General features: G+C 41.0%; 3 protein-coding genes across 3 annotated transcripts in view; all 3 read left to right on the top strand.

The window, feature by feature from the left end:
• Positions 1 to 2,247: 2,247 nt before the first annotated feature.
• ppp1r26 (protein phosphatase 1, regulatory subunit 26) lies at positions 2,248 to 7,125 on the top strand (the record flags this gene model as incomplete). Its single annotated transcript, XM_037691814.1, is given in 4 exon segments — positions 2,248 to 5,285; positions 6,670 to 6,784; positions 6,883 to 6,968; positions 7,046 to 7,125. Coding segments are annotated over 4 exon segments (3,186 nt in total). The 3' UTR covers positions 7,065 to 7,125.
• Positions 7,126 to 7,646: 521 nt separating this feature from the next.
• On the top strand, positions 7,647 to 13,523 carry mrps2 (mitochondrial ribosomal protein S2). Its single transcript, XM_037691756.1, has 4 exons — positions 7,647 to 7,716; positions 7,876 to 7,968; positions 8,043 to 8,163; positions 12,835 to 13,523. The coding sequence occupies exons 1-4, from the start codon at positions 7,692 to 7,694 to the stop codon at positions 13,373 to 13,375; spliced, it is 780 nt and encodes a 259-aa protein (XP_037547684.1). The 5' UTR covers positions 7,647 to 7,691; the 3' UTR covers positions 13,376 to 13,523.
• A 1,508-nt stretch (positions 13,524 to 15,031) lies between these two features.
• Positions 15,032 to 15,561, top strand: part of dipk1b (divergent protein kinase domain 1B) — a 35,418-nt gene continuing 34,888 nt past the window's right edge. The window contains exon 1 of the mRNA XM_037692707.1: positions 15,032 to 15,423. Coding sequence (XP_037548635.1) covers positions 15,358 to 15,423 — 66 coding nt within the window. The 5' untranslated portion in view covers positions 15,032 to 15,357. The remainder of the gene's footprint in view (positions 15,424 to 15,561) is intronic.

Here is a 15,561-nt window from a genome sequence, read left to right as displayed (position 1 = left end):
GGAAGTCTCTCGGATGAGAGACGAAACGTTTCTACATTTTTTTGTTGTTTTGCTTTGTTTTTTTGGGGGTTTTTTATGTCCAGAGGACCAGATTTAACTTTTTTGGGCATATAATCAATTATTTCTTGATGCATGTTCAATAATCCAGGTAGAATAATCTAACAAGGTTAAGTCAGGGCCTCTGGACCTCTCTCGTAGAGATAGAGGAGGATAGAGAGATATCGCTGATAGAGAGGAACGCTGGTTTGAGAGAGAAGCAAAGGAAGCCATCTTTGTGAAGACAACCTGTCCATCGTTAAGTGTGTGTGTGTGTGTGTGGTGGTGGTGGTGGGGTGTTCCTCCGTGTTCAACTGTCAGACTGCGTTTGATGCAGGACCTCAGAGTGAAGAAGTCTTTTGGATGAAATGTTTCAACAAAGAAGAATCTGTCCAGAGGACCTGACTTAACCTTGGTAGATAATCAATTATTGTTTTTCCAACCACACTTTTTAAACAAACCTAAAAACTGCAAACCTCAACTATCAATAAACTCAAGTGGATTTACAGAGAAAAAGTCCAAAGTCACTTCTTTTAAACAGACTTTGAAATTGTGGTTTGCTCTGCTTAAAAAGTTTTAATAAGTCCTCAGATATTACTATTATTATTATTGCTATTACCGCATCGTAGAAATAATTTATTATTATAAAATTCTCCCTTTTAGTCTCAAGTAAGTGAATGTTGATAGTAGAAGAATGCTCCTGTTTTAGAGACTTGATGTTTTTCACATTCAGGACAAGATAAAGTCCTTCCTCGTTCAGTTCTAAAGTTGTACACATCAGGACATAACAATACAGACTGTCTTCAGTAAAATGCAGTGCAAAGGCTGAGTGCCGGATGACTGCTGAAATTGCTGAGAAGCCAAAACAGAGTTTTAAAGTCTTAAATGAAAGAAGGACAGTAAAAGACTAGCCAAATGCTAAAGTAGTTAAAAGCTAACCAAAAGCTATGGTACCAAAAGGTCAGCTAAAAGTAGCAAAAGGCTGGTTAAAAATTAAATGTAGCAAAAGGCTAGTTAATGTGCTTGCTAAAAGCTGAAGCAGCAAAAGGCCAACTAAAAGATGAATTGACAAAAGTTCAGCTAAAAGCCAAAATGGAAAAAGTTTAGCTAAAAGTTAAAATTGCATAAAGTCAGCTTAAAGCTAAAGTTACCAAAGTCTAGACAAAAACTAATTGTTGCAAAATGTTAGCTAACAAATAGAAAAGTTCTAACTCAAAACTAACATGGCAATGGGCTAAATTAAAAAATGGCAAAAGGCTAGCTAAAAGTATCTAAAATGAGCTAGAAGCTAAAAGCAGCACCTGTAGACCGAGGTCCAGAGTGATGGTTGAACACAGCTGGTTCTGTTTTTACAAGTCTTGCTGGTTTCATATGACACTGGTCTCGTACTCAAAAGTTTTTTTTCCCTGTGTGGTCTCCAGACTTTCTGCTGTCACCAAATAAACCCACCTGAGAGTTGGGAGGCCTGTTGGCCATCTGCTGTGTTTCCACCACGTGGTGGCGCTAGTTTACATTAATTATCCACATCTGCTTTATAACTTAAAAACAATTTTTTGCAGAGTTAAGCAAATAAACAGATTGTTTAAATTGTGATTTTTACGTTGAGTGTGACATTATTTCTAAACTGATGTGCAAAAGCAGAACCTTCACCACCACCACTGGTTGTGATGGTCAAAACAAACTATGAATTATAAAATATAAAGTTTTATTACGGTTGGTCGACAATCAAACCTTTTATATTATTAACAGAATATTTATCATAGACTGAGTGGAGAAGATGTGGTCCACCTGGAAGCTTCAGCCTTCCTTCTTTCAATGACTCAAAATCAGAGCTGTCCACCAGAGAAACACCTATCTCTGACAAGGTCCAGATGATCATAGAGAGCCTGAGGAGCAGCCAGTCCTCACTCGAGATGGACGACAACATCCAAGGACACGAATGTCATACCCACGTCCATATTTATCATAATCTAAAGAGTAGCAGTTGGAGAAAACATTCAGTGTTTGGGCTCATCATTTTATTGAAATACTGAAACACATAATATCTTTAGTGAAATAAAAGGATTTGAACATATTTTTTCTAAGTTAAATATTAATAAAACATTTATAAAATGTCTTTTATTCTCAGCTTTAACACTGAATCATTCTACTGATCATCCTGTTTTTTCCTCGTCTGAAATTTAAACCACCGTGGTGTGTTTCTGTCTCCCTTCCAGATTGAAGAATGTGATTACCGTTAGGCAGCAACTCTCTGATGTTCGAGGAACTCCAAACTTCAGTAGGATGTACTTGATGAACGTGCCTCCTGTCGCAGCGACACAGACTGAGTGGAGAAGATGTGGTCCACCTGGAAGCTTCAGCCTTACTTCTTTCAATGACTCAAAATCAGAGCTGTCTACCAGAGAAACACCTATCTCTGACAAGGTCCAGATGATCATAGAGAGCCTGAGGAGCAGCCAGTCCTCACTCGAGATGGACGACAACATCCAAGGACAGGAATGTCATACCCACGTCTTCAAGCCTCCTGTAGGTGCTTCCACAAGCTCCACAGAAAACCTGAAAACCCAGTTCTCTTCTACAAACCACCATAAGGGCAGTGGCTCGGACAGCGACGACTCTGTGGACAGAGGCATCGAAGAAGCAATACTCGAGTACCTGAAAGAAAAAGATGGTCACAAACACAAGCCTGAACATGGACCTGCTTTTCTCCAGACTTCACAAGGCTCGAGCAAAACCTGTCAGTTTCCAAATGTTTCCAAACACAGCTCTGAGAGCAGCACGTCCCTGGTTTCCATGAGCCATTTTCCAACAAGAGTCCAAGCTGAAGCTCCAACAGCAGCAGCTACTGGACCCTTAAAGAAATACATCAAAAACAAAGCTTCCAGAGATGAGAACTTTGATCTGAGTCAAAGTTTGGTCTGTTCAACGAGCTGCTCTGAACCCACTGGTCTCTTTAACAAAACAACATCACTCTTGAAGGAGGAGGAAGACTGTGGTGATTCCAGCAGTGATGACGGCATTGAGGAGGCTATCCAGAGATACCAGTTGGAGAAAAGAGAGCAGCTGAACAGGCAGGAAACCTTAAGTTTGCTAGACTGTGAGTCAGACTCATCTAGTGATGATGGAATCGAAGAAGCTATTCGCTCTTTTCAGCTGGAGCAAGTTCGAGAGAAGAGTGGCCAAAAAACATTTCTGCACAAGCAAATCCCCTCCATCAGGCCTTTAATGCATGCCACGAGTTTAGAAAACAGAAAGAGGCACAAACCGAAGAGGAAAAAGGTCCCAACAGAGAACCATCCTTCATCTGATGGCAAACCCAGTTCCTCACATCCAGACTTCCTCAAATACAAAGGTCCTCCAGTCTCTGCTCCTCCCAAAGTTAATACAACTGCTGAACTCATGTGCGCTGAAGCTATTCTGGACATTTCTAAAACAGTTCTGCCCACCACCTTCCATCATGGGGTCGGACTGAGCAGTCACAGTCCAACTGACACTCTCCTTCAAACTTCTCCCCACACCCTGCCACAGGAAGACAGCAGCTCCGTTGACAGTGAGGATGGAATTGAGCAGGAAATCAGGAAATTCCTGGAGCAGAAGGCCCAAATGCACAACGTGCAAGAAACAAAAGAGGTTTCAGTCCCAAAGAAACCACGAAAGTTATCTTTAACACAGAGAAGAAGAAAGAGGGAGAATAATCGTTGTGTCTCCAACATGTCTGGAACAGTAGACAGAGAAACTGATAAAAATTCTGAGGAGTCCACCTCTTCAGCTGTTACCCAGAGAAGTCCAAGCAGACCAACCACAGCGTCACACCAGCCAGACCAAAGTGAAGACAAAAGCAGCTCCCTGGACAGCGATGAAGACCTTGACACTGCAATAAAAGATCTGCTCAAGACAAAAAAGAAGACAAAGAAAAAGATCAGGGATGTGAAGAGGAAGCCCAGTAAGCACAGCAGAGTTGAAGATCCAATGTCAGGCAACACTGTTCCCATCAAGAAGTTCAGACTAGATCATGTTTCCAACTGTAGTGCTTTGAAAAGTGTCCACAAAGACAAGGACAGACCGAGTAATAAAACCAGTTCATACCTAAAGCCAGGTGAGGACGGTGGAGACAGCCAACCACTGTTCTCTGCTCCGATGGATGACAGCAGCTCTGTGGACAGTGACGACGGCATCGAACAGGAGATCCAGAAGTTCCTGGCTGAGAAGGCTAAAGTTTCCCCTGCAGACAAACTGAAAGATGGACATGTGTGCAGTAATGGGACATCCATGGTTCAACATGGACACATGAAACCTGAAAACATAAAGAAGGAAGCTCAGCTGGCTGAGATTATTCCACAACCAAAAGGTCTTCCGTCTGCATCTCCAAGTGGTCCAGCTGAAGATCAAACCCCACGCAGGCTCCTATCACATGTTTTTCTTGCCAGTCCACAGTCTTGTGTGTCCTCAGACCAGTCCTGCAGTCCCAGTCTTTTGGAACCAGCAGATGGGGCTGGGGCAGCCCAAAACCAGCTGAGGAGACCTAACCCTGGTGGAGACCTTGTTGTGCCCCCTCAGTCTGAGAAAAGTGGACCAGCTTTGAGTTCTGTCTCTGCTCAGTCCCAGGCAGAGTCCATCAAGTGGCGCCAGAGTCTGGGTCTCCCTCCATTTTCTGACAAAAGGGCCCCCACCCGGACTAAGTTTCACATCACCTCTTCAGAAAGTAAAGAGACCACCGTACAGACCCCTTCATACCAGAAAACAGACCTCAAAGTACAGACTCTGGCCAATGCTTGGTTTTCTTCGAGGACCATCCCAGCTTCATTCTCCTGTTCCTCAGAGACGCCTGTGAACATCCCAGTCAGAGCCCCAGTGGTAAAGTTCTGCTCTGCTGTCAGGCAGAACTCACTCATGACCTTTCCTCTGAGCCTTAGAGCCGGACACAGCTCCCAGTTCTCTTTAGGAGAGGACAGAGCCAGCATGGTCCATGTGCCCAAAGACAAGAGTGTGTTTGTAGAACTGGAGTCCAACAGGACCAACCATGTCCAGGTCCAGAGCAGGACCAACCAGGTCCAGAGCAGGACTAACCGTGTCCAGGTCCAGAGCAGGACCAACCAGGTCCAGAGCAGAGACTTGAGTGAAGGGAAAGAGAGGGGCAGATGTGATGAAGAGGTGCAAGAAGACAGACAGGATGAAGAGTTTGTAGATGAGGCAGATTGTGGGTCAGACAGCAGAACCGAACCAGAACAGAAGCAGGGCTTTTCCAATCTGTAAGTATTTGATTTATTGGTGGTTCTGTTTACTTTTTTATTGCATTCTTCTGATTAATGAAGTCTTTCAATCATTTAAAGGTTCTGAAGAAAAAACTACACATTTAGTGTCAAACTCAGCAGCTGCTTCATGACTTCTGTTTTCTTTATGCTCTAAACTTTAAACATTATCAAAATAAATAAAAAAACACATTAAAGTAAAAGGAGTTCGGACAGAAAATATATATTTTTTATCATAAAACTAACATCATATTGAGCTTAAATGTTGGATTGTTTTTAGTGTACCAGTAAAAAAAAAAAAAAAAAAAAAAAGTTAAATCATGTCGTCTGGACCACCAGTAATAAATGTTAATGAAACCAAACCTTACCTGAAACAGGACTCACTTTAGAGAAGATACAACTCTTACAACAAGTTTCATCTGAAGATGAACACTGTTTCAAATGATCAGTTTCAACGTTAAATAAAAAAAACATTTTTTTTTTTACATTTTCAAGTGCTTTCAGTAAAACAATACAAAGATTTTTTGGGGTAAAAAGAAACGTGTCCGTTTGATTTAAGTAATAAAATAAAATTCTCACTTTGTTCTGTAAAGAGAATGCACTTCTTTGAGTTAAAGCAGTTAATGATCTGATCCATCCAATAATAAACAGCTGAGTGAAACACAACTCTGCATTCTGACCTCATGAACTGATGAGACTGTCCAAACTAAGAGATGAACTGCACGTCTGAGGCTGTGAAGTCTTCCACTTTTATCTGAAACTTCTACATTTGCTTTGATTTTAGCCTTCCTCGGCTCTCCGGTTTGAGTCTGTGTGGTTCATGTCATCATGAAGATTCTCGTTAATCTGTCTCCCATTTTGATTTTGACTCAGTTAGCTGCTTTCTTCACTCGTATCTCTGACCCAGCCATGGGGATGTTAAAACATCTCATCTATCAAATATTTAATTACAAAGTTCATTTTATGGATTGAAGTCATGGGTTAGTTTAGTTGATGATAAATGCTACTAACAAGGACTTTAAGTGGAGATAAAGAAGTTTTGTGTTCCAGATTTTTCTAAAACTTTCTCTTCTTCTTTGTCTTAATGATTATTGTGTTCATGTTTTTGTTTCTGTGACTAAAGACTATTTATTTTTGTTTAATAAAAAAATTTAAAAAAATCACCGAACATGCTGTGCATTGAATTTTTTTCTTTTTGTATTTTTTTTTTTAATTTTTTTCTTTTATTCATTAAAACAAAACTGTTGCTGTATCTTTTCAGTGTGAAATAAAGAGTGGAGTCTGAGCAACTGTGTGTCTTCTCATTTATAATGCATGATTAATGAAACTATAATAAATGACATATTGGGGTTGAGGTTAAATCACAAACATCTGCCTCCTTCAGGTCTTTGTGCAGATCCATTGATCCAGGGGTCACCTTCAGTCCATGCATAGCTCTCACCTCAGGGGAGAGAAGCACCATGTTCAGCAGGGCCTACCAGCTGAAGAAGTTGAATAAGGTACAATTCTACAATGATAATCCAGGTTTAGTGTTGATGGTTTGAGTTATGCAGTGAGATGTGCTGTATGAAAGTGTGTTCTCTAACCTCGTCTCCAGATGTGCCCTTCTCTAAGAGACATTTCTGAGCAGGGCAGGAGCTTGCTGTGTGTCAAAAAGAAGCTTCAGTTTGATCCTGTCGGCAGGTATGGAAGTGCACAGATTCACTTAACTCAGTGAAAAGAAATTAAATGAATGTCTTGACAGTTTTTCTCCTTCACAGGATGGAAGCACACATCTAGAGTTGCATGACAACATTGTCCAGGCAAGAGTGTTTTTCATGTAATTCAGTGCTGTTTAGAAATTGTTTTACTTTGTTTACTTAATGTTTAAATGAAGTTTGTTGCAAAGTTTGATATCACTATCTGACAGAAATACTTATTTTATACATTTGCTTCTCAGCTACAAATTGGTTTGAGAAACATATAGTTTAAGGTGTAGGTTCTAATATATACAGTGAAAGGAAAATTAAGATGTTGGTTGTTATTTTTGTTGTTTGTTTGTTTGTTTGGCCAGTAATGGGCTTGTATTATTGGTAAGTTTCAGTTTTACCAGAGTTCCATTTTGTCTTTGTCTTTATTTTTTCTGGATGATCTACAAGTCACAAGAAAAATGCTATTTTTAGGATGCAATGTTTTGTTGGTGTATTAAATTCTTTTTATTTTAATAAATTGTTGCTAAATAAAAAATGGAATGATTAAATTTCGGGTTTCAATAAAGTTGTGAATTAAAAACGTGTGGCTTTGTGGGTCTTGTAGTTTGCAGCTGAAAATTTGTCGCGACACAACGTTTTACGGCTTTAGTTCTTTTTACGACTTACCACTACAAACACGCATGCGCAGTGTGTGCTGACCTCTAGCTTTGGCAGCATGGCGGTTCGTACGCTTTTAAAAGGTATGAAATAAATTGCTTAATCGTTCGAATTCGTGTTTTTGTCAGTGTAATGACTTATTTTAAACTTTTTGTTTTACTTTAAAACTGATCCGGTCGCTAACAATAAACCACCATATTCAGCTAATGGTACTGCTAAAGCTAACGGGTGTGTATGTTCAGGTGTTCGTCGGTTCCGACCCACGCTGAGTGGACAGCACTATGTTACTGCAGCGTCCATCGAACCCGCTCGGACCCAAACAGACGATGCTAGCGGTGAGTCACAGCCTGCATGTTTCATTATCTGTGTCACATCATGTCGGTGAATGTTCTCCATCTCCTCCATCCAGACAAGCTCTTCAAGCTGCCGCTGCAGAAACCGGATTTTTTCCGGGTGTCGGAACTCTTCTCCCTGAAAAATCTGTTCGATGCCAGAGTCCATCTGGGTCACAAAAACACCTGCAGGCACAGGTCGGTTCCAGAATGGAAAATTGATTTTAACATTTCCATCATATTACAGTTATATTGAAGGTTGTTGTGTGGGCAGCACGGTCCAAGGGTGTTTCTGGGTGGAGTTTGCATGTTTTCTCCGTGCATGCGTGGGTTTTCTCCGGGTGCTCCGGTTTCCTCCTACAGTCCAAAAACATGCATGTTAGGCTGATTGGTAACTCTAAATTGTCCCTAGGTGTGAGTGAGAGAGTGAATGGTTGTTTGTCTCGTTTGTCTCTATGTGGCCCTGTGATGGACTTGCGACCCGTCCAGGGTGTACCCCGCCTCTCGCACAGTGATTGCTGGACATGGGTACCAGCAACCCCCTTGACCCAAAATGGAATAAGCGGGTAAAGATAATGGATGGATGGATGGATGGATGAAGGTTGTTGTTTCTCCTGTGAGTTAACCTAAAGAAGGTTGCAGTGAACGTTTTAGTTTCTTCCCTGATGACGTTTTACGTCACAGATGTTGTTGAAGAGTTTTACAAAGATTACAGTAAAAGAGCAAGAGTGATTTGAAGGGTGGCAGGAAAGGATTAAACAGGGTGGTGAGACCAGCTAATGTTGTATGGTCTGGAGACAGAGACATGGACAAAAAGACAGACAGAACTGGAAATAGCAGAAATGAAGATGTTGAGGTTCTCCTTAGGAGTGACAAGGATGGAGAAGATTAGGAATGAGATCATCAGAGGTACAGCCCAGATTGAACAACTGGGAGATAAAGTCAATAGAGACCAGACTGAGATGGTTTGGACATGTCCAGAGGAGGGTCAGTGGTTTGGACATGTCCAGAGGAGGGTCAGTGGTTTGGACATGTCCAGAGGAGGGTCAGTGGGTATACTAGTAGAAATATGTTAGAAATGCAGCTGCCAGGAAAGGACATGGAGATGGAGACAGATGGAGAACCATACCATACCAATTTATTTATAGAGCACTTAAAACAGCAACAAGGCCAACCAAAGTGCTGTACAAAAGAAAACAAACATGCACAGCGGACAGGAAAACATAAAATAGAAATACAGAAACAAATAGCAGCAGAAGCTAACTAAAATGGCCAACAGTGTAGAGTACAGACCGGATCAAAACAAATCACAACGTGTTAAAGGCAAGAGAATAGAAGTGGGTCTTCAAGTGAGACTTAAAGACTGAGAGTGTGGGAGCCTGCCGGACACTCAGTGGCAACTCATTCCACAGTCGTGGACCTGCAACAGAGAAAGCCCTGTCACCCTGTCAGCTTACGACGGGTTTCTGGGACTGAGAGAAGCATCTGGTCTGCTGACCTCAGAGAGCGCGGTGGGACATATGGCTGCAGAAGATCAGTGAGATAGGATGGGGCGGAACTGTTCAGTGATTTGAAAACATACATGAGAATTTTGAATTGGATCCGAAGGTGAATGGGTAGCCAGTGCAGGGAGGCCAAAACTGGCGTGATGTGCTCTCTATAGCCTGTACCAGTTAAAAATCGGGCTGCAGCATTTTGGACCAGTTGTAGACGAGCAATGGAGGACTGACTGATTCCAAACAGAAATGAATTGCAGTAATCAAGCCTAGATGTTATGAAGGCGTGGATCACTGTCTCAAGGTTCTTTTTGGAGAGTATAGGCTTCAGCTTAGACAGCCGTCTCAGCTGAAAAAAACAGGATTTGACCATCATGTTTACGTGACTGTTGAGTTTTAAGGACGGATCCATTATCACCCCCAGATTAGTGACCTTTTGTTTCTCTAGCGGGGCTAGAGAGAAAAGGTCAATGTCATGGTTCATGAGTGAGCCACTGGGATGGAACAGCATGACTTCAGACTTCTTCTCATTGAAGCTTAAGAAGTTTAAAGCCATCCAGTCCCGGATGTCAGCCAGGCAGTCAAGAAGAGGCTGAATAGAGCGTGTGCCTCTGCGCCTCAGGGGGAAGTAAATTTGGCAATCATCGGCGTAGAAATGAAAGGGTACGTTGTGTTTGCGGAAGATAGCACCTAGTGGTAGCAGGTATAAAGAAATGAGAAGGGGACCGAGGATGGACCCCTGTGGTACCCCCCACTGGAGCGCTGTCGATGCCGAACTAAAGTCTTTGATATTGACACAGAAGGTTCTGTCAGATGAGATGAGCTACAGATGGAGACAGATGGAGAACAACTTGTTGTGGTGACCCCTGAAGAGAAAACAGCTGAAAGAAGAGGAAAAGAGTAGAAATATTAGGACTTGATTGTTTTTTGTTAGAGATGCTGCACCAATTCTGGTTTTTCACTTTTATCTGAACAGAATAAACCGACAGGCTCTACTTTTTATATGCCCATTGAAAGGTGCGTGTTAGGTAGTCTTCGTCCATCTGTACGTCAGTAAGTTTGTACTTTTTCTCTTGTTCCACTCATATCTTCTGATCTGCTCAAGATAATTGAACAAAACTTGATTACCACCACTAGACGGTGTGTTGTGTAATATTTTCATCAAGGTTGCAAATCAATGTCAAAGGTTATACAAGGTCTGTGTTGCTGCATATTAGTGCGTTGATGGTAGGAGTGTAAATGTACGCTAAAATCACATTTCAGTTTGGTTCAGTTTCAGGGAGGGCTCGGTTCGGTTAATTTTTGGTACAAAAAAAGACAATGAAGACTTACAAAATGCTTATTTTGAAAATATGCCAAGTAAACAATACGTTTGTATAAAAATAAATAAAAGTGACCCATTTGGATGATATTTTTAATAAACAGCACTCTTTACAATAAATAAACTATACTAACGATAATAAAAATCTTAATAAACACAATAACAGTCAGAACCAGAACAATAAGCAGCAACAGACTGTTTACAATCTAACTAATCAAGTTTTAAGTTTTTGGACAAAAAGACCAACTTGTCCACATTTTCTTCCAAAAGCACAGATCTAGTTGCAGTGAATACTCCAGCGGTGGAGGAAACCACTCACTAACAACAGTAGCAGGAACAGAGAGGTAGAGCTTTGCTAATTTTGCAGTGTGGCTGTATTTGGCCTCATTACTCATAACCTCTTCTTGGACCTGCTCCCACCTATCCCTGGAAAAGTTCAGAGTTCACTCATCACAGACTTCTTAGCTGGAGGTGATCTCTGGTGGATTTCCCTGAACAGGAAGACTCAGCTGCTATCTCTGTCCCAGAATGGAAATAAAACACAAATAAAAAATAAAAAAAGAGTTAATAAGATTATTAAAAATAAAAACATTAATTAGATAATAATAATAAAATAACAATACCTCTTTATGAACTGTCATCATTTGTTATGAGGTGCTTGAATCTCTTGATCATCATCATCAGGGCAGGGCTTTAATCTGGTCCAGGGCTTGTTGACAATATCAGTTTTATCTTTTTCATAAAGAGCTGCTACAACTTTTTGGCTGTAGTGTTGATGTGATGGATGTCGTAGCGGGGCTCAATAACTTTAAAACCAGCGCATCAACAACATTCGGACGTAGCTCCAAAGCTTTAAAAACTCCTACAGCTTGTGTTATTGCTCTGGACCGATTTGAATTACCTGAGAAAGGTTGTTTAAATGCTGCTGTCAGTCTTTGCAACAAGCTGCTAGAAGAGACTCCTAAACTAAACAGCCACTGGCCAAAAAGATGGCCCAGCACAGAAGATCAACATCATCAGGCCAGGATTCTGCGGTCTACACTCATCTCCAGGCCAGCGGTCACTCTTTCAAGGATGAAGATGTTCACATCCTGGACAGAGAGGAACGATGGTTTGAGAGAAGAGTAAAGGAGGCCATCTTTGTGAAAATAAATCGTCCATCATTAAACAGGGGTGGAGGCCTCCGGGTTCAACTGTCCCCCTCTTACAATGCTGTTATTGCTAGTATCACTCAGCCCTCTGTGAATAGTAAACAGCCATCAGTGTGCTAATGATCCATTGTTAGGCTGATGGTCCTTCTTGAGCATGTGATCAGCTGGTTTTGGTTGTCAGCAGCAAATTGGTTGATCCACTCTGAGAAGGTGCTATTTATAAGACTGAGCTGAATACAGCACCTCAGACTGAGGAAGTCTCTTGGATGAGAGACGAAACGTTTCTATATTTTTTTGCTTAGTTTTTTTTTTTGTTTGTTTGTTTTTTTTTTTTTTGAATGTCCAGAGGACCAGATTGAACTTTTTTTGGATTTTTCTACCTGGATTATTGAGCATGCATCAGGATGCTAGAAGAGACGTTCACGTTCGGATGTCGTCGTTTCAAGTGCGTTAACAAGTTAGACGTGTTGCTGCTGCAGATCCAATCTCCATGAAACAACGTCGACACACAGCTTTGGATTTGTTCACTTGTCTTTTAACAAGAAAGCCATAATGTTCCCAAACAGGAGATCGCAATGACATGCTAGGCTGCTAATGCTCCTCGTGCTGCAAGATAATAGCGCTGAAACACGCTTAGGAACTTTAGTTCTGCGTCGCATAATTTCTCGTTAATAAAATTTAATGAATTAAAAAATAACCGAAACGGTACGCACGTGGACCAAACCGAACACGCTGTACTAAAATGGTTCAATTACGCCCACGTACCGTTACACCCCTAGTTGATGGGTGTATGTGTGGTATGCTTGTTGATTTATTCGTGAGTAGTTGTCTACCTCTGAGTCATTCTGTTTGTTGTCTTGTTGTATTTTGGGGGCTTTATTAACGGTACTGTTCCTTCCAGGCTGATGGAACCGTACGTGTACGGCAGCCGTTTGGGCCATGACATCATAGATCTGGATCAAACTGTGGAGCACCTTCAGCTGGCTCTGAACTTCACGGCCCAAATTGCTTATCGTGGAGGTATCATACTCTTCATCAACCGCCAACGTCACTTTTGCCACCTCGTGGAGACAACTGCCAAGGACTGCGGGGAGTACGCTCACACGCGGTTCTGGCAGGGGGGTCTCCTGACCAATGCCAACGTCATGTTAGGCCAAGGGGTCCGCCTGCCTGACCTCATCATCTTCCTGTCCACTCTTAACAACGTCTTCCAGCAGCACGTGGCTATCAAAGAAGCAGCCAAGATGAACATCCCCATAGTCGGCGTGGTGGACACCAACTGCAACCCCAGCCTGGTGACGTACCCTGTGCCGGGGAACGATGACACTCCCGTCGCAATGGAGTTGTACTGTCGCTTGTTCAAGATGACCATCAACCGCGCCAAAGACAAAAGGAAACAGATGGAGCTCATTCACAGCTTGATGGCTCCGTGTGAGTCCTGATGAGCTGGAATGTGTTCTTTAAAAACCTGAAACTCTCGCATCACATCGTCCTCCATCCTCTGTCAGAACCATCTCACCTGGATTTAAAGCGTTATTTTCAAAGACACCTTAGAGTTCATGTTTCTCTAAATAAAATGATGGGTGGAAATTCTGTATAAAATGTAATTCTTTACAGTATGGCTGAGGTTTTTTTTCTCACTTTATTCATCAAAAATGTTTTCTTGTCTTCCCATAAAACATCAAAACTGCTCCTAAACTTTTTTTTACTGCTGTTAATTGATCAGCGTTCAACAGAGAAAATAAGTCTCGTTTAAATGGATGCGTTGAATAACATTCATATTAGAACTGATTTAAACCAAAACTTTTTTATTAAACCAGTCAAAACTGAAATAATTACATTTAAGGCTTTAATCAACATTAATGAGAACTGTAGAAATTGTATTTTTGTGTAAGTGCAGGGTGAACATTAAAAGAAATGAAGACTTGCTAAAAGCTTAAATGGAAAAAGAATAGCTGAAGAGAACTATAGTTTAAAGTAGCCAAATTACTAAGTATTTTAAATTCTTTTGGTATTGAAAATAAAATGTTTAAAGTAGCAGAATCATGGCTAAAATTAGCAAAAGGCTAGCTACAAGTAGCAGACATCTAAAAGTCATGAGTAGTGGTGCAAGAAGACAAAAACCAGTTTTCAATTTAAAAATAATGTTTTTAAAAGAACTGAAGGAAACAATGCATTTCTGTAAGAAAGTATTTAATAAAATTAAATCTAAAAGTTATAAACCACAATTAGCACTCATCTGAATGAGCTAAATGTTTTAACGATAGTCTAAATTTGCACAATGTGCAGAATTGCAAATGAAGTACATAAAAAAAGTGCTGATGCTGATTCAGCATTGCTTAAATGTTGAATCAGCATTAATAAAACTTAATGTGTACAGGTCTCGAATAGCATTAAAAACTTCTCAACTGATTTAAAAGCAGTTTTGTCAAACATTGTACTCTTATTTTTTAATTCTTACAACCTTTCTAGCTGACCAGTGATGAGATAAATTAATGCTATGAAGAAAACTTATTGTAATGTCAGAATTTTCCAACAACACAATGAATACATCAGTTAAAAAGTTAAATGATGCTAATTATTAGATTCAAATTAATAGTACAACTTTTTTTTTTTCCTTTTGGCTGTTTAAAGTTATTTATTTACAAAGGTAAATTTTGTTTGGATGTTTATTTTCACTTCTCTTTTCATCCTGATGCTTGTCCTGTTTTAAGATGGTAGTGATCCACTTTGGCTTTCTCAGACAAGCATTAACTCAACCTGCCAGAATTGAACTTCTGTTGAATTTCTCCTAACTGGGCTCACTCAAAAGCTATCTACAACAGGTGAGATACTGATTATAACTTTCATATATATATATATATATATAGGGATTTTTATTTATTTTATATTTTCTTTTATCTTTTTTTTTTATTTTTTTTATTTTGTAAATTTTTGCAGCAGAGCTAGTTAAATATGTCTCTGGAAGGTTCGGTTCTGGAGAGTACCACGTTCTCAGAGCGGTGGTTTTCTGTCGTCAGACACAGTGCGCATGCGCCTAAATGAGCGCAGGTTAAACGCGAGGGTGCGTTTCTGGTTCTGGAGCCTCTGATGGTTCTGTGGTTCCTCACCCAAATCATTCGTACCCGATCTGTCGACTGCGGCACCGCGAGGACCGGAGTTTTACCCTCGGACCGGGTTAGCTGATTCCATATGCAGATGATTTTTCGAACCGGTCTACACTGAAACGGATCCATTTCAACGCATTCCGGATTATTTGTGAAAATAACGGATCGTTTTTGTTAAAGATGCGGCCCGTTCTGCTTGTTATGAACGGAACAGGTAATAAATGAGCGTGTTTGGGTCTGCGATGATGAAGATGGTAGAGTGACGGATGGCGGATGTGATGAAGATCTCCGGTTCGTCGCTCCAGTTCTGAATCACCATGGCCCGGTCCGTGAGGAGACTGCTCCATCTGGTGCTGTTCTGGCCTCTGTCTAAAGGCCTGCAGGTAGGTGACAGAACGGTACCAGGATGGTTGTAGGTGTCACCCACAGAACCGCAAATGAATGAATGAATGGATGGATGGATGGATGGATGGAGAGTGAGTGAGTGAGTGAGTGAGTGAGTGAGTGAGTGAGTGAGTGAG

Source organism: Nematolebias whitei, chromosome 18, assembly GCF_014905685.2.
Source record: "Nematolebias whitei isolate Nwh7 chromosome 18, NemWhi1, whole genome shotgun sequence".
Lineage (NCBI taxonomy): Eukaryota > Metazoa > Chordata > Actinopteri > Cyprinodontiformes > Rivulidae > Nematolebias > Nematolebias whitei.
This window is presented reverse-complemented; position numbering and strand designations above follow the sequence as displayed.

What these genes read in the sequence shown, in the direction of transcription:
- mrps2 (XM_037691756.1), top strand. Translation starts at nt 7,692, where the DNA reads ATGGCGGTTCGTACGCTTTTAAAAG. An exon ending in GGTTCGTACGCTTTTAAAAG is followed by an intron (nt 7,717 to 7,875) that starts GTATGAAATAAA and finishes GTGTATGTTCAG; the next exon opens with GTGTTCGTCGGTTCCGACCC. An exon ending in AAAAACACCTGCAGGCACAG is followed by an intron (nt 8,164 to 12,834) that starts GTCGGTTCCAGA and finishes TGTTCCTTCCAG; the next exon opens with GCTGATGGAACCGTACGTGT.